The 19,077-nt window shown below is 40.8% G+C and overlaps 1 protein-coding gene across 9 annotated transcripts in view; it reads left to right on the top strand.

Annotated features, from left to right (window-relative positions):
• Positions 1-19,077, top strand: part of LOC125234369 (protein disabled) — a 47,582-nt gene that overhangs the window by 15,674 nt on the left and 12,831 nt on the right. For 8 of the 9 annotated variants that reach the window (XM_048140566.1, XM_048140561.1, XM_048140568.1 and 5 more), the window contains 8 exons: positions 3,842-3,988; positions 9,412-9,597; positions 10,223-10,429; positions 13,685-14,299; positions 14,720-14,914; positions 15,543-15,700; positions 16,595-16,688; positions 17,074-18,010. In XM_048140566.1, the coding sequence (XP_047996523.1) occupies positions 3,842-3,988; positions 9,412-9,597; positions 10,223-10,429; positions 13,685-14,299; positions 14,720-14,914; positions 15,543-15,700; positions 16,595-16,688; positions 17,074-18,010 (2,539 nt within the window). The remainder of the gene's footprint in view (positions 1-3,841; positions 3,989-9,411; positions 9,598-10,222; positions 10,430-13,684; positions 14,300-14,719; positions 14,915-15,542; positions 15,701-16,594; positions 16,689-17,073; positions 18,011-19,077) is intronic. The other variant, XM_048140567.1, reaches the window with a different exon arrangement.

Here is a 19,077-nt window from a genome sequence, read left to right as displayed (position 1 = left end):
GAGATATAAGCAATTAAGACAGCTACAATCATTTGATAAGTCACATGTGCTTGTAACGTAATACTACGTATAAACACAATTCATACATAAAAACTTAATCCGTTGAACTAAGGTATAGGGTACAATACAATTGTATTTTATGTTTTTCATTATTGGTAGGTATAAGCTCTCTCTGGCTCAGTGGGCCTCGGCTGGGCGCGCCTGGAGGAGACCGCGTCGGACCGGGAACAGTGGAAATCCTTCCTGATGTAAAAGCAATAACCCTACGGCTTTTAAGAAATACTTTATTCAACTATTGGCCTATATATTTGTGATCGTCTAGATTGAAATGTATAACCTCTACGTTGTGATAAAATATCGTTAGAATCACGAATACATTTCGTTACCGTATTAAAATAAAAACTAACTACATAAATGAACATGCAACTCACCCGAAAACAGCATGGGGCTTAAAACTAAAAATAAAATTAATGAATCGACTTAATTACCTGATTTTACAAATACATTATATAATTATATTACAATTAAACAACTACTTTTAAACAAGTACTTTTCTAACTTAAATAAATATTCATAGACTACGTCGTACAGCAGACAAACAACAACCTAAAACAAAACCCGACCATAAAGGGACCTTGTGATATAAGACCATAGGTCTAGAAAGGGGAATCTAAGTTATTACTTTGTTTTGGAATGAAAAGGGGCTCCCTGCTCACCTACACCCCTGCCTCGCGTGACGTTGAGAATGGAACATGCCCGTCTACGTCTACGCGTCCGACAAATCCTTCGTGACGCAATGCCTATCTAACCATAAAAACAATCAAACCTTCGCACCTAGATATTCATTCTTCACTTCTCTGACATTCTCAAAAATATATTTACGCACAATGCATTTATAAACTACGCCATGCTATCTACGCGCTGCGATATTTACGCTTTTCCCTAACTCGACATGCAGCCGCGTATTTGTGACGAAGTTAGTGAGTGTGTGAATTTGTCCAAAGGTGCTCTGAATATCATTTATACTCTACAACATCCACTGTACTGCAGCCCCTTAAATTGGAAAGAGAGCACTCTACCTTCACACACGACATCAGACGTCAGGGGTCGGCACATATCGAGTGGTTGAATCCCAGGACTACAGAGCGAAATGTTGCAGAAATACAAACAACTCAGGCCTTGGGTGTGTACCTAACGTGTGGTGTAAGGGCTTCGGACTTCTGAAGCACTGACACGTCAGATACTTCAGGCCAAAGCCAGATTCGGCGCCCGGTGCGGCAGGAGCTACTCTCGGCCACCGACCTTCTTCCGAGTGTACCTAAGTGTGTGTATGCAAATGGACTAAACGTGTGGTGTGTCAGCTGTGTGTGTAAGTGTAGTGTGGTGTGTATCGAGTGTGTGTGTCCATGTATTATGTTTGTGAGACAAAATACATGGGTGTGTGTATGTGTAGTTTTTTATTGTGGTTCACTATCTCGTCACAAATAATAGAATCAAAGAAGCAATTAAATGCGTGACACTACAATTTCGTCATTCTGCCGGAAAGAGCCAATATATGATTGAGTGTATGATGTATGGTATTCGGCTCCTCCTTCAAAACAACTTCACTGCAATGTCAACATTCAATTCATGCAAACTGATCAAAGTAAAAGTGATTTTAAGAGTGTTTTATCCACTTTCATAGCTAATTTAATAATTACGAGCTAAATCATGAGATACGAAAGTAGCCAGAAGGGCTCCCTATAATCTTCTTCTCGTTCACTCGTACTCTCGCTCGCTGGCTCGACTCGGGAACATTGCAGAAGAGATCTATTTTGTCCTACGTACGAATCGTCCACTGACGATTTCCCTAACCCTTCGCGAATCACGCTGGACTAAGCTAAAAAAAATATAAAACACCCGACGTGATGACCTAAGGGGATAAAATGATTAACTTTATATTATTTAAAACTAAATTATAAATAAGTTTAAACACTTCCTGATTTCACTGATTCTACTTGAACATAATTACACATTATTAGAAAACAAACACTATAAACACTTAAAATCTCTACACAGTCTATTGTCATTTTAAATCACTATTGCTATAATTCACTTTTAAGGCTAATCTACCTATATAGATTTTACCTAAGAGATAAATACACAATTAAATGATTTCTGGCTAAATGTCACGACGCGTATCCAGCCAGTTGTTTCGGGCTCCAAATCTTGACTAACTCCTGTAGGTTTATATTTTAAAACCATAACATTCACACGAATAGATCTTCAAAATAAAAAGACTTTTGTACATACGTTTTGCATTAACATACGTCATTTCATAATTTAGATTATTATAATTTTTAACAAGATGACGTATGTGTTACCTTATTTAAATTAACCTACGCCCTTTTTGCACGCATCTGAAATAGAACTCTTGTGTTTAGCTATCAAGTATTCGATAGTGTCAAGTACCATAAGAGCGACTCGCCGAAAAAAGGTAATAAAAAGCAAAAATTATGACCGTGTGTTTAGATTAGGTCAATTTCAAGAGCTTGCGACTTGTGAATATATTTTTAGGGAACCGCATTAAAATACTAGCTAGTTACAATGAATGAATACCTAACCCTGTAACACTGATGTTACACTGAGAGCCCTATGCAATCATCATATCAAATCATCATCATCGTCATCATCATAAGCTCTAACTTGCGTATTACAACGGATATGCTAAGTGACAAAGCAGCAGACACACGTTCTTGTAATCTTTTGAATTGAAATAAATCAAATACAATACAATACACAGAAATAGTATACAAGTTCGTTCTTTGATACTAAAGTACATCTCGTTGTTTACTATTTACAATTAATTGAATTGATGGATGTCATGCAGTATTTCATTTTGTTGTTTTAATCAGATATTTAACATATTTACACTATTATTGATTTTTTATTCTGGGTGTTTAATAAATCTGGCTTGTAGTTTTTATGAGAACATATTCATCTAGGACCAAAAACTGCTGGCCTTGGCCTAGGACACTTCTTGACTGAATCAGACACTTCAGACAGCTAGATTCTAGTTTCTAGTACAGCTACCACGTTGGGCGCCAATTATGTCACCCGTCCTATCTATGGGATATTCCCGGCTAGTGACATAATACCTAGGGTTTCTGAAATAATAAAGAATCAACAGTATTTTTTATACAAAAGTTTACTCACATATTCGCTAAGGTCTGAGCTGAACATACTGTCCCGCATGCACTAATATGTCAGTACGAGCAAGACACATAGAAAGCTGGTTTTAGTGTCACGCGGATCGTCCGCGCGGAGCGATCCGCGCGACCAATTTGTATGAAGTTGATTTTGCCGTCCGCGCCACTAAAACGCTCCCTGAAGTTAACACATATTAGTGCGGTCGGCCCGCGTAACACTAAAACCAGCCCTAGGTACGCACGCTCTAGCGAAATTTTCAACGTCAGGTGAAGATCATTGTCGTGATAAGTCTAAAACTGAACGAGAAGTGTATAAAGTACTAGCTGTGCCCGCGGCTTCGCCCGCGTTTAATTCGAAAACCACGGAAAGCTCCATACAAACATCCACCCCTCATTTTAGAGAAGTGGGGGTTAGAAAGAGTCAAAAAGTAGCCTATGTCACTTTCCATTCCTTTAACTATCTCCACTTAAAAAATTATGTCAATCCGTCGCTCCGTTTTGCCGTGAAAGACGGACAAACAAACAGACACACACACTTTCCCATTTATAATATTAGTACGGATTAATAAATTGCAGGAAATGATTACTTCATATATCGGAATTATAATTGTAAGTTATGACCTACAACTCATTATACCAATTATCTTCCACAGGTAGTCATAGCGATGCGGGACTTATTCCAAGTCGTCTTCGAGTTGAAGAAGAAAGAGATAGAACTAGCGAAACAGCAGCTCGAAGGGAAATCCGTCACAAGCAGTCTAGTGAGACATACTTCCACCATCACCGATGTTAAATCTAAGGTAAGTCCATAATCCATATATTTTAAACGACGATTTTGACGACCGGTCTGGCGCAGTCGGTAGTGACCCTGCCTTGCTACGCCGCGGTCCCGGGTTCGAATCCCGGTAAGGGCATTTATTTGTGTGATGAGCACGGATGTTTTCTATGTATATAAGTATTTATATATTATATATATCGTTGTCTGAGTACCCACAACACAAGCCTTCTTGAGCTTACCGTGGGCCTCAGTCAATCTGTGTAAGAATGTCTTATAATATTTATTTATTTATTTAAACTAGCTTTCTCCCGCAGCTTCGCCCGCGTACCAAAAGTAATCTTTTTAAAAATGAACTTTGGACCCCCATTTCACCCCCTTAGGATGTGAATTTTTAAAAATCCTTTCTTAGTGCTCCTCTACGCCTTATAAATAACCTACGTGCCAAATTTGGAGTCTCTAGGACCAGCGGTTTCGGCTGTGCGTTGATATGTCAGTCAGTCAGTCAGTTTCTTCTTTTATATATTTAGAAGATGAGAAAGTGTCTGTGTATGTTTGATTGTCCATGGCAAAACCGAGCGACGAATTGACGTGATTTTTTAGGTGGAGGTAGTTAAAGGGGTGGAGAGTGACATAGGCTACTTTTTGTCTCTTTCTAACGCGAGCGAAGCCGCGGGAAAAAGCTAGTTATATTATAAATGGGAAAGTGTGTGTCTGTTTGTTTGTCCATCTTTCGCGGCAAAACGGAGCGACGAATTGGCGTGATTTTTCAAGTGGAGATAGTTCAAGGGAGGGAGAGTTTATATTTTCTAACCCCCCCCCCTACTTCCCTAAAATGGGGGTGCAAGTGTGTAAGGAGTATTCCGCAAATTTCGAGTTACTTAAATAATTTCCAAAACAAAGACGTTAATAATGAAGAATTTAGTACATTGACCCGCTTGCTATCTGTTTTGACACGCGATTGGCACACGATGAACATCTATAATGTACGATATTATTCGCTGTTCGCGGCCTCACTTTACTTGAGTCTTGAGACATATAAAAAAACGGGCCAAGAGCGTGTGGGGCCACGCTCAGTGTTGGGTTCCGTAGACCAAATTTCAGCTTTCTAGTGCCACTGAGATTATCCACGGACGGATGGACATACAGACATGACGAAACAATAACAAGCCACAGGTTGTCCTAAAATATGCTATTTAAGGTTATTCATTCAAATTAATATCTATCATAATATTATTTATAGTTTATTATTTATAGTTTGTATGTAAGTTTATATTATTAGCTATATATTTATATATTATTCACTCATATATACATTTTCTTTTATTGGATACATAGGTAATTTGATTTGTGTTTCTTGTCACATCTCTATATTGACAATCCTGCACTAACTAAAGTTTCTGTTTGATCCAATGGTTGACTGGTAGAGAATGCCTTAAGGCATTAAGTCCGCCATTTGTACAATTTTATGTCGTGCAATAAAGTTTAAATAAATAAATAAATAATAAATATTAGGTAGGTACATAAACTTATCCAAATCTCTAGTTGGACTGTGATTCGATTTGTTACATTTATAAATTACTAGCTTTTGCCCGCGGCTTCACTCGCATTAAATTTGAAAATTGCGGAAGGCTCCATACAAACTTCCACCCCCCGTTTTAGGGAAATGGTGGGTTAGAAAAAAACAATAAGTAGCCTATGTCACTCTCCATCCCTTTAACTATCTCCACTTAAAAAATCACGTCAATTCGTCGCTCCGTTTGCCGTGAAAGACGGACAAACAAACAGACACACACTTTCCCATTTATAATATTAGTATGGATAGTCATTGAACTACATTTTATGTACTAACTTCTACATTCGCAATTACACTTGAAGCCATCATAACATTACACGCAATAACCTAACCACAAAATTAAAATTTTGAAAAACCCCCGACCGCGACCTAGTGGAGCGATTTTCATGAAACATGGCTAAGAACACTCCCGACTAACACAGCTTTCAAATAAAAAAATCTAAATCGAAATCGGTTCATCCGTTCGGGAGCTACGATGCCACAGACAGACACACACACAGACAGACAAACAGACAGACAGACAGACAGACAGACACGTCAAACTTATAACACCCCGTCGTTTTTGCGTCGGGGGTTAAAAAACCAGTACATCGTAATTCTAATATACAAATTCTTTCCCACTTCAAACCTGCTTGCTGTACATTCAACTCGATCCAGATTATGACTCAGTCCTTGCATTATAAGTTCTACTTTAATGTGGTAATAATAAGGTGTGGGTTGTGAGAGATCCTTATTATAACGTATGCACTTATGCAGTCTTTATGAAAGGGCAGGCACCGTAGCCGAATGGCAGTCGATGACGCTAGACGCCGATCGAAACGCAATCTGGCTCTGTCGCGCCAATACGGAGGAGCGATAGAGATAGCTAGCTACGATAACGATATTATCGTAAGCGTTTGTGCATTTGTCTATGTAGCCGAATGGCATTTCTGCGACGCGAAACGAAAACGAAACGCCGCGAAAGGTAGTCTGGCTCTGTAGCGCCAATACACAATAGCGTTAGAGATAGATATCTACGAGCGTTTCGTTTCGTGAGCGTTTGTTCCATTCGGCTACGTACCCAGGTAGCGTACAAGCACAGTATAAGAAATAGTACTACCGTACAGTATGGCCACTCCCGCTCCCCGCTGATAGCGCCGCCCACCCCCTCTCGGTTACCTCACAGTTTCCGCCTATCAAAAACGCGAACCGTCAACCTGTCATATCTCACTCATACAAGCATGGTACGCGTTCACCTACACGAGCTTAGAATGTGTGCTAGGAACGCGCCTCTTTCATATATTTGATCGCCAGTGTCCGAGATGTGGTACAAGGCAGTCCCTTGACGGCGTTTGTATTTGGCGATATTTTGCGTAACGCAGGTTACGGTCGGGGGCATGAAATATAAAGTAACTACCTACATAAGTGCTGTGTAATGATTAGTCGTCTGAAACACTATTATTATTTGAAGAGGATTTTTATAACTTGACATTTTTAGTAATGAAATACTAAACTAAAATGAGTGTAAAAAAGTCTATTATGTAGATAATACTTAACTTTTAAATCTATTATCTACGTAAGGTATTATATAATATATTTAATTAAGGTAATAAAACTTAAATGGCAAATAAATAATAATGTAACTCTAATCTAAATTCTTCACTGTGAGTGTGAGTGTTCACTGTTCAGCCATGTTTCATGGAAATCGGTTCACTATAGCGTCCATAGGTTCGGCGTCCATAGGTTACGGTGGCCGCTTTCCACCACGCGGACCGTATGCTTGTTTGCCACCGACGTAGTATTAAAAAAACTATGTCGGGGTTCTTTTTTCAAAGTTTTAATTTTGTGTTCAGGTTATTCGTTTTCGTTTATGACTGCGTAACCCTAAAAAGGATGTAACCCGATGCATGTGCAATGTCCGGCGTATATTTAAACACTGCATTATTGTCTCCGTCAATACGCGAACAGAATAACATTCAATACATACCGCTCTTTATTCGTCCATCAGTAGCCAGAAAACAGTTGAAGTAAAGGGAATTTTTGTGTAATTTTAGTAGAGGTTTGGTACTGGCAGTGGCGTGGCGTGAAAATTTTCGAGCGGTATTCGTCATCTGTTTTGTATGGACTTCTACAGATACTGGGAATTTTAGGGTACCCGTAGGGAATCGTGTTGTATCGTCGCCACGCCACTGGTACTGTAGTAAAGTTTTTTGTGTAATTTTAGTGGTGGTTTTGGTTGCTTTAATGTCCAGGAAGAGCTTGCTCTCGTTCCAGTTCTCTTATAGGAGGAAGAAAGTGGTATTGTTAACAATTTTTGTAATCTTTTTTTACATTATAATGTTTTGCATTTAATTGAAATAATTGAAAGTTTTACATTTTTAGAAACTAACATCAATTGACGCCAATTTAGGAGGAAAGTCCGAATGAGAAATTAATACAGAATAACCTTGAAATGAATGAACCTGAAAATGAAAAAAGGAAACACCCGATACTGATATTTTGACGTGCGACATTTTATATTCAGCCATTCCTGCCAGGAGCGATACTTATGTTTTTAGTTTTTATTTTAATTGCAAAACTCAACAGATATTCATTTATCTCTCGTAACAAATATTGCCATATTGTCCTTGCTCAGACTTACTAATTATTTGTGCTAGGTTTATTTCTATTTACGCGTCGCCTTACCGCGTTTCGCCTCGAGGTGCTAATAAGACAATTTTAGTACATACCTGACTGAATCACTACACTGGTTGCAACGCAACGAACTGTGTCTCACTCATCTCGTAGTTACTGTATTTATATTTTGAGGAATGAAGTACAATTTTGCGTTAAAACTTAAAATCTCTTTATGAATGTAGCATTCTACGAGCTGTACCGTATAATCGAGTTTATAAATATGTGTACATTTTTTCACCTTCTTGCAACGAGTTAAGGTGATGAAATGTACACATTTTATGAACTCGACTGTACCGCATAATAATATAACAGTTACAAGTACAGAAGGCTCACTCCTTTGATATTCACAAAATATCGTCATTCTAAATTCTTACCTACAGTAAGAAACGGACCGCAGGTGAGCAGCCGACATTGAATTTTATTGCGCTGCGGGAAGGTAGTCACCATTGAATGGGCCGCGAACTCGCTGGCATATATTTGTAGCGCGGCGATAGAATCGTGTAGTGAGCCGCCCCTGACTGTACTTAGTGTTTCGTGTACTAGAACGATTTTTGGTGACTGTTTTTGAATTGAATTGAATTTTACTGGACGGTAGATAGCTTCATGATTCATAAAATGCTCTTAATAAGCTTGTCGAGTTGCCATTTGCCGCAACCGGCAAATCTTGCAGCCATTTCGATTGAGCTTGAAAACGGAGCCACAGACTATTTCCGCGGATATTACCAACGTTATCTAACGGATGGGAAAGAGCGCGTTAATGATTTGTCTGCCTTTCGTATCATAGGAAAAGTCAAACGATTGTTAGGTTAGTAATTGCAACTGCGTGTGAAAAACACAATAGGTACCCATATTTTCCGTAGCAACTGGTGATACTCAATATATGAAAATAGGGGTGATGCATTTTGAAGATGGCCCTTTAGAAGTCATAGGTACCTATACTCTCTTCTGAAATGTTGTGAGGATTACCTTGATCCCGTCCTCCCTTGATATTTGGCTCCCTGTCTCTGGTACACCTCATCACGTAGGCGCCTCTCTTTTGGTGTGTAAACTGGTAGGCTACTATTTGTTAGCACTTTATTATTATTCAATGTGAAATATGCGTCAGATTGGTCTAGTTACATATCAAAATTTGGGTTTGATATTCTTACCTTTACGTTTTGAGAATAATTCTAGATTCTAGAGTTCTTGATAATACGCAAATCTTTTATTATTTCTAGAATATCACAACAATCGGCGAAACAAGCACATCGACTCCAAAAAGCCAAGACACAGCAGAAGGGGGCGTTGCAGAACTAGTGGATTTGGAGCAAGAACTCAGTTCCTTAAGGAGGGGACTGACGCAAGTCGAGGGCCTGACACCGTCCACGGACCCGTTTGGAGATTCTTTTATAGTGCCGTCACAGGTTAGTGTGATAGTTTGTTCATGCTTGTGAAGATGGTGTTGCAGAACTAGTGGATTTGGAGCAAGAACTCAGTTCTTTGGGGAGGGGACTGACGCAGGTTGAGGGCCTGACGCCGTCCACAGATCCGTTTGGAAATTCTTTTATAGTGCCGTCACAGGTTAGTGTGATAGTTTGTTCATGCTTGTGAAAATGGTGTTGCAGAACTAGTGGATTTGGAGCAAGAACTCAGTTCTTTGGGGAGGGGACTGACGCAATTCGAGGGCCTCACGCTTTCCACGGATCTGTTTGGAGACTCGTTTATAAGTGCCATCACAAGTTAGCGTGACATTTTTGTTCATGTTTGTGAAAAATGGAGTTGAACCAGTGGATCTGGAGTAAGAACTCACTCTTTGAGGAGGGGTGTCGCAGAACTAGTGGGTTTGCAACAAGAACTCAGTTATTTGAGGGGACTGTCGCAAATTGAGGGCCTGACGCCGCCCACGGATCCCTTTGGAGACTCATTTACAGTGCCGTCACAGGTTAATTCATTCACGATGATGGATAAATTGCTTTGGAGCAAGAACCCCATTCTTTAATATATAGCAATTCTTGACACACTACATATAACGCGTATTTATATTTACAGAAAGGTCTCCTACCGCCGCCCCCCGGCGTCAGCACCGCCACACGTACCCGCTCCTCCGCCTCCGCGACCGCTACCGCTACCTCCTCCGCCCCCGCTACCTCCTCCGCTCCGCGCACCGTCTTCAGTCCCAATAAGACGCAACTGCCGTTCGATCTGCCGCCGGAATTAGAACCGCCGGCGCCGCAGCGGTTAGAGCCTGAAGCTCCGGTGAGTTTCATACAAATGTGAACCTTTGAAGTAGTTACATTCTAAATTTAAATGGCGTCGTCTTAATTAATGAATCCACTACTATCAAGGTCAAACAAATAGCGTGTATTTTGACAACGGATTTGATTGCTTGAAAAAGTTTGTCAAAATAAATTTTCGCAATCTGTAAGTAGGCATATCGTTAGCGTTACCAAAATCGGTAAACGTCAACCTTCATTCATTTATAATCGGAGGAAGGTCTTCAAAAGATTTTCGCGTAGCAGCACGATCTGGTAGCTGCCCTTATCCATTATCGAAATAAATCCTGTAAAATCTACTAAGTAGAAGTTGCCAATAGAGTGTACTTTTTTATGTCATTACCACACTGCCCCACTGCCTAAGCATACTTAGCGCTAATTGAAATTTGGAATGTAACTACTGTATAGAGGGTTAAATTCATTGGTTAATTTAGTTTATTTCAGCTGCTTGAATCGTACATTAACCTCCATTTTATAATCACCATGGCATGGCTTCATTCGATATTAATCGCTAGTGTGCATGTCTTAGGGATATCATAATCATCGAGCAACAGAAAGTACTCACACAAATATTTCCATACAGAGCTATTCATACAACTTATATTATTCAATAAGATCCAGCCATCTACTTTTGCCGCTCTGGGACATACCAGTAAAATTAAATATTGTAATGATTTTAGTAATTGAATCCATATCACATAATTTTCTTTTTGGCTTCATGATGCATGTATCTAACGTATTTTCAAGTATCGCCCAGTAATTGCTATTAACCCATCGTAACTGAATAGTAGTTAGAATTCGATGTTATTATTTCCTTCTTAGAGACATACTAAACACATACACATTTTTATTATTTCAAAAAGTATTTTGAAATTGGTGAACTGTGAACATGATTTCTGAAACTATTTCCCATAATACATATAATATTTTGTGTAGTTTTTTTTTTTGCTACATCTTTCTTTCGTTGGTCAACGTAAACTCGCGCAACCTAATGAAAGTTTAAATAAAATCCTGTAATAATATTTAAAAAAATCAAGTACTTAAAACAATATTTCGCTTACTTTAAACATAATCTAACATGTTACAATTTTGCGGATCTTCGTTAATGAGTATTTTACGATATTAATTTATCACGCAGGATTTACTTATTATGTCATTTATCATTCATTTTTATTTTTAATCTAGTGCTGTGGCAGAGTCTGTCATTTCGTTTCAAATGACATTTCAGTATGTTGATAGAAATCGTATATTTGTTTAAGCGCCTCCTTGTACATAGGGCCTAATCGATTCAACCAATTCGAAATTAATCGTTAGATTTGGCAAACGATACGTCTTAGCCACATCGCAACATCAAAAATGTGAACTTACAGATCCGGGACAATATCAATCGCTCGCTCTCTCTTTTATTTACACTGGAGCGACAATCTTTTGTTCCTTTCGACCCTGATCTTACTTTTCCATAACTTCACACTAGTCTAATACCACTCGAGAACAGTCCCCTACAAACCGAGCCCCTACAAATGCATGTCCGTGAGTGTTGTCTGTGTATGTGCGCTTACCCCGAGTTCTCGACAATACTCCACAAAGCGAGTCCACCGTAGTACCCAGCACCGCCGTCTCTGTCGCTTCTACTTGCGATATTAGACTAATATTGTTAGTGTAGTGTCGTCGTCTGTTTCTATATCCTAAATACTAAACTGATAGGTTAATGAATGTAGACTTAGTGCAAGACGTTGGTTTCGTCATTACCAAACTAAAATGGAGTTGGGCGGGACATGTTGCTAGGCAGAGTGATGGTAGGTGGACTAAAATGTTAACGGAATGGTGGCCGCTTACAGACGTAACGGCTCAGCCACGACAATGGTCTAAGCGCGACAGCGGTGAGCGGCGGCCATACATTAGAGCGAGACACAGCGATGGGACTTTTCATTCGCACGTATGGCTGCCGCTCACCGCTGTCGCGCTTAGACCAATGTCGTGGCTGGGCCGTAAGAAGCGCTTGGCATCCGTTAGCTCGTTGGGTGGACGACATCCGCAAGGTTGCGGGTCACAACTGGATGAGACTAGCTCAGGACCGGGATACATGGCGTACTAGAAGAGAGGCCTATGCTCAGCAGTGGGCGATAAAGGGCTGACATGATGATGATGATGATGGAATGAGGAACTAAAGAAAATGTTAAATTTATTGTTTATCAAATAGTAACGTCTGCGAAAGAAACTACCTACATATTAAAATTAAAAGGAAACGTACTCCTCATGAGTCCTCAGGCGGGACTCGAATCTGCGATCTTCTGAGCTGATTTCTTGAAGGTTTGGATTGGATCGGTGTTCCAGAAATGTCGGACGTGTGGTGACGGGTTAAGAATTTCACCACCCCCTTTCTTCCCGTGGGTGTCGTAGAAGTCGACTGTGGGATATGGGTTAAATTGTGGCGTAGGCTTTCAACCCCTTTTTGCCAAGAGTGGCACTGAAATTTAGTAGTTCATGTGCTCTGCCTACCCCTTTATGGGATACAGGCGTGATTATAGGTATGTATGTATGTAAATAAATGCTATCAAGCCCTCTAATAATCGAAATTGTATTCGGATATCCGGTGGTATTCGTTCCAATTCCTAATAAATGTTCAATGTTGTTTTTAATGTACGGTGGCTATACTGTTTTTGTTTATCTTTGTGCTTGTCGTATCGTGTTTCCCACCCAAACAAACTATTTTATGTGCTTTTTCGGCGGCTTCTCCCGCGTACTAATCTAATATTGTTTTCTCATACAAACTTTGTACCCCCATTTCACCCCTTAGGAGGTGAATTTTGAAAATCCTTTCTTAGTGCTCCTCTACACCTTATAAGGAACCTACGTGCCAAATTTGGAAACTCTAGGACCAGCGGTTTCGGCTGTGCGTTGATATGTCAGTCAGTCAGTCTCTTCTTTTATATATTTAGATTATTTGTGACAAATCTACTTCTACAATAGTTTTAATATCGCCTATAGGTTCGGACTCAGAACTTTATATAATCGGCACTTAATTTAGACACAATTTTTGAGAATTCTATAATATCCTGTGCTATGTTGTTTAGTATTTGGCATAAAACTCTTTTGATTTCTAAGATTTGACACTAATTACCTTTTTAGCATTTGGGATATACGGATATAGAAACAGACACCTACAGAATGACACGTATCCTATTTATATTAGCCTAATATTGAGAAACGGGCCGAATGACCCCAACCTGTGTTACAGGTCCGGACCTCGACGGCGCTCGGTTACGACGTATTCACCGAACTAGACCCCCTCGGCACCGGCCGAAGTAAACCTTACGTTGACAAAAAACTCTTCTTTCAGGAGCTCAAAAACCCCCCAAAGAAAGTACTCAAAGATCTCGTCCCTACCCAGTCTCTACTCACAGAAATGACGGAGCAAGAGTACGGGCAAACTACCATGACGTCGTTAACTAGACACTCTGGTGGGACAGTTTCTATCGGACGTCCGCTTTACTCCGCTGGCAATTTTTTCGCGCAAATCGATCCGTTCGAAGAGACGGATCCGTTTGACAGCACTGATCCTTTTTCGGACTCGTTTAAGGAGGATCCGTTTACGAGTATGCAGGAGTTTCCGAAGCAGAGGCGGAGTAAGAACTCGTTTACGATGCGAGAGGAGTACGAAAGGAGCCTTGAGAGAGAGAGGGAGAGAGAATCGCGGCCGAAGCAGCTGCAGTCGCAGGCGTCACTGCAATCGCAGTCGCAACCACAAACGCAGTCACAAGTACCTACGGAGGGGAAGAATGTGTTCAATGGGCCGCTGCAGGTCACATTGCCGCCTGAGCCCATTCCTAAGTCGCCTAGGCTACAAAGACAGGTATGGTATACATATGTTGTATGATTACTGAAGCGTTTGTATTTACCTAATAATTTACGTAGAAGTGGCATCTTGGTAAAGTTTCTAATTTTGAATCATAACAGATTAGAACATATTCTTCAGAAGCGGAAATTATATCAAAATCAAAGGCCGCTTCGTCGAGTATAAGTGGTTTTCCGTGTCAAAAGGGCCCTCTTCCACAAGTCTAATAAGGGCCATTCTATCCAAACTTTTGAACAGAAATTCTGACAAAAAGGTTAAAAGCTAGGAGCAATTATAAGCGAAACAAATTTTGTGCAAAAACCACCTTGTGTTTAGGACTTAGCAGTCTGAAAAATCATTGTACATACTACAAAAACATTGTTAATCCATGTAGCCTGTGATTTTGATCGAAACTAAGACACCGTTTGAATGTTCTAGAACACAGACACAAGCACAATCCGTCAACGTCCACAGCCCAGTTCCAAGCTAAACGCCGAAAGCGCGTCGCCGCCACCACCCTTACCACCTAAGAAGATCGGGGAACTCACCGTCACCCGCCCCCCGCCTCGACCCCCTCAGATAGAGGAGGAGGGGCCACCATTACCACGGCCGGCGAGAAAGAGAGAGCCTCTGGTAAGCATCCCTTCTCTCCCTCTATAGCAACTCGTTCCCCAACGATTGAGCAAATATTGCCACCGATGCTGACCGGTGAGAAAGAGAGAACATCTGGTAACTGGTGAGAAAGAGAGAGCATCACTTTTCTCACTCTTAAACGACTCTTAATTGAGTTCAGAGTAACCCTAAACCTCGACCTTCTCAGTACACCAAACTGTTTGGCAAACATTTGATAGCACGTGTTTGGTGTTGGTGGCAATTGCTAACCGCTAGCAGATTAAAGAGAAACCATTTGTATTCTTCTTCTTTTTCGTGGAAGCCTCATGTACGTTGCAGTGCTCTCCACGCAGGCCGATCTTTTGCTTTCCTAAAGGAACCCTGGAGCCCAACGCGTGTGACCTTCATTATTGTGCTGAACCAGCGCGTGGGCAATCCGGCTCTTTTACGATGGCCCTCCACTGGTCCGACGATCGACGCCTTCTCAAGGCTGTCAGGATCTCGTCTGGCCAAGATCTCTTTTGTATTATGCGATCGTCAATCATAAGAGGGCAAAAGTGCTGAAATGTTACAACTATTCGCTGACTATATTAACTAAGATTTAAAAAGAGATACATATATATAATTCTAAATCAACACGTGTTTGTAGGCGGACCGCACCATGAAGCCACGATTATCATCAGCCGCCACAACGAGTAGTGAAGACGAGTACTTATCGCCCGCGCCGCCGCCTTTACCCGCCGCTCGACGTTTCGACATCACCCTCAGTCAACTACTCACTTGCAGTATGGAGGAGCTAGCTCACAGGTAAAGTTTCCTTACCATTTTACGGGGTATATCTCCTAGAGAAACTTCAATCAGCTAATGGAAATGGCACTGGGCCTTGATCTAATAACTGAGAGCAGCTGGATGGCTTGTCTAGTGGCGACTGCGTAACGAAAGACGCGTGGCCCCTGTCTACATGTTAACATGAAGTACTAAAGCCGACAGTTTAGGTCGAGAGAAAGGGACAGAGACATAACTGCTATAGTGCTGTGCTTTTCCTCTCAACCTAAACTGAACGGCTTTAGTACTTCATGGTAAGTCCCCAGGGTGGCTAGCCGAATGGCACAATCGCTCACGAAACGCTCACGAAACGAAGCGCTAGTAGATATCTATCTCTATCGCGCTTGCGTATTGGCGCGACAGAGCCAGCGGCGTATCGCTTTCGTTTGGCGTCGGAGAAATGCCATTCGGCTACGGGGCCAGGCCCCGATTGTGCCATTCGGCTAGCCACCCTGGTCTCAATAATGGACCAACGATCTTGAGAAGGTCGGCGGAAACCGCTGGGACGGGGAGCTTTAAGACCGAACTTTATGGTAGTTGTTGGACGCTCCCTATCGGGCGATTCCGGCAACGTTTAGCTCGCATTGCTACCTAGCAATTATCACGGTTGGTACAACTTGACGTCGCTTTGCTCAGATTAGATAATTACGTAATTTTTGACAACCCTAAGTAGTCGAAAGCGATAGTGTAACATATTAAAATGGGATAACACGATTCGACCCTGAACTACTGTTGAAGTTCTATTTTGTAGGAAGTGTTCTTTCTGTGCGAAAGTCCTATTATTTATTCTGTGGAGATCCTTAGAAGCCTTTGTAAGCAGTGCACGTCTTTGGTGATGATGATGACCCACAATTGAGCTTTAAAACATTTTTTCAGGTTAAGAGTTCCTGCAGCGACTTTGTCGTCCATGACGCTACCTCAACTCACGGATTACCTCAGGTCCTACCTCGCTGCGGACAACGATAGAGCGGTAGCTATACACTTTATTAACTCGCCTATTAGCTAAAATGTTTATTAACACTCTTACGGTAGATGTCGCTACGGGTCCCATTGACCTTAGTAGTGGAAAATTTCGCTTTGGTTGATTAAGAGCTGGAATATTGATCCAGCCTGAGTTAGTCTATCCAAGGCAGACATTTTCCACTGTTTCGATTGCAGACGTTTCTGCTAATCAGAAGTCATTTGACGATTGAAGTAATCTAGCGGCAGAATTTTTGACTCTTATCAGGAAACAGCAGCACCTGTATCAATTTACATATGCATTATACTATTTTACCTCAATAAAAAACTAAGATTCTGAAATGTTAGCTTACAATATTGAATGATACTCATTTTGAAAATGGTTTTCTTTGCAGCACATCCACATAGAACCTTCGCAATCAGATAAAGAAAAAGACAGACCGCCACTTTCAATACCAATGTCGACCACGATATCAGACAAGCCCCCTCCAACGACCTCAACTATTACGTCCATAGCCTCAGACTTTAAACCACAATTTGAAGATAATTTCGCTCCAACCGAAACTGGCGAATTTGTTGCTAACTTCGACGATTTCGACAAAAAAGCCAACCCAAGCTACGACCGATATGCCGCCTTTAGAGAAATACAAGAGCAAGAACTAAAAGCCAAATCCATCTTAGATCCTATCGAAGATAAGAATAATGAAGAAACTAAACAAGATTCTGACGAAAAAGAAGAATTAGCGGCCATAAACGATATCATCATAGCCAATGAGGAAGTCAAGGAAAACAATCGTAGCCCTCTAAAAACATTAGACGAACTAACGTTAGACTCTTTCAACATGTTCAGACAATCCGTCAGTCCGAAACCGACGCAAATCGACGCGAAAATCGAAGACATTAAATCCGTTATGAAGAATTTACAAATAGAACAATCTAGAAGATCAGTGTCGCCCAGAGAAAATAATACGGAAGTTAAAAATGAAGATACTAACGATAGATACGCGGCGTTACGTGAAATAACTATCACAGAGCCACAAGATGAATTCGAATCATTACCACCTGAAGCGCCTAAAGAAAGAAAGCGATCGGATGAGAAATCAGATGGATTCGATAATTCCGATTTCTTCGACTGTATTGACAACAGCAGTCTGTCCTTTACGCACGTGGAGGAAGCGTTTAGAAAGAGTCCAGTGGTGAAAGAGAAGGAAGAAGTAAAGGTGGAAGAGAAACCGGTGGAACTAGCGCCAGTGAGGGATCTTCAGCCGCCGCAGAGGCTGTCCACGGGGTCTATTAGCGACGTGGCTAGCGGGTCTTCACCGGATACTAAAGGTAAGAATTGAGAGCAGCAGTCTGTCCTTCTTTCACGTGGAGGAAGGGGCCGGGGGTAAAGAGAAGGCAGAAGTACACCAAGGGTAAGAATAACATACAACATAATGCTCTTTATTTGAAATTTACAATGCAACAAAAGTAGTCCAAATAGATTATCAATTTTAAAGTCAGCACCCCGAAAACCTCCACACCCCGAAAACCTCAGCACCAACGACATCCACATTTTGTGATAAAGTGCATGTCCGTCATTTTTGATTACAAATAGGTCATCAATTGTGAAATCAGCACACTATTGTGGCCTATACGATTGGCCTTGAAGACTTGCAACTTTTACCTCAGCTTTTTAGCAAATAAATTCATGGTCATAATGACGAGAAAATTTGATTCTTCTGTGGAGAGTTTTTTTTTTCATTTCATGTAAAATGAAAAAAAAAAAATGTTAAAAACTAATACATTCAGTTTTAAATTCTAAAATAATGCGGAACATGTCAATAATTAAGATTCAAAAAATAAAATAAAATTATAAATAAATCAGCTTAATCTGTACAAGTAAATATTTCATCAATGCTGTAGAAGCACCCCCTCAATAGGAACATTTTTAAATGCCTACCAAATATTTTATGATCCGTAATGACTTTCAGGTTTTCAGGTAGTTGGTTAAATATTCTGACCGCTTGATACCTCACACTATGCCCAACTACTTGAAGTTTAGGACAGAAGGAGTATTTAATGTTTTTTGTTCGTGTTTGAATGCGCAACTCCTGTTCCTCTAAGGATTCAAATTTAGACATGTGTTTAGACACTCAATTTAGACAATAAAACGAGCACGTATAATGCAGAAGCTGGTAAAATACCTAACCTTGAGAAGTATTTACTCACGACAAGATGTCCGTTGTGGTATACGCATTGGCGCGAGTGGAGGTAGGCCTCCGTGAGCTCGGCGTCGGCGAAACCCGGTGCGATACCGCTCAAGACCGAGTAAAGGGGCTTGATCTCGTGTTGGAGGTCAAAACTAATTTTGGGTTATCCGCCAGCCTAGTAGTAGTACTTATTAAGGTCTGTTTCCA

The sequence above is a fragment of the Leguminivora glycinivorella genome, chromosome 16 (genome assembly GCF_023078275.1).
Source record: "Leguminivora glycinivorella isolate SPB_JAAS2020 chromosome 16, LegGlyc_1.1, whole genome shotgun sequence".
NCBI lineage: Eukaryota > Metazoa > Arthropoda > Insecta > Lepidoptera > Tortricidae > Leguminivora > Leguminivora glycinivorella.
Note: the sequence above shows the minus strand (reverse complement) of the source record. Positions and strands in the feature narration are given on the sequence as shown.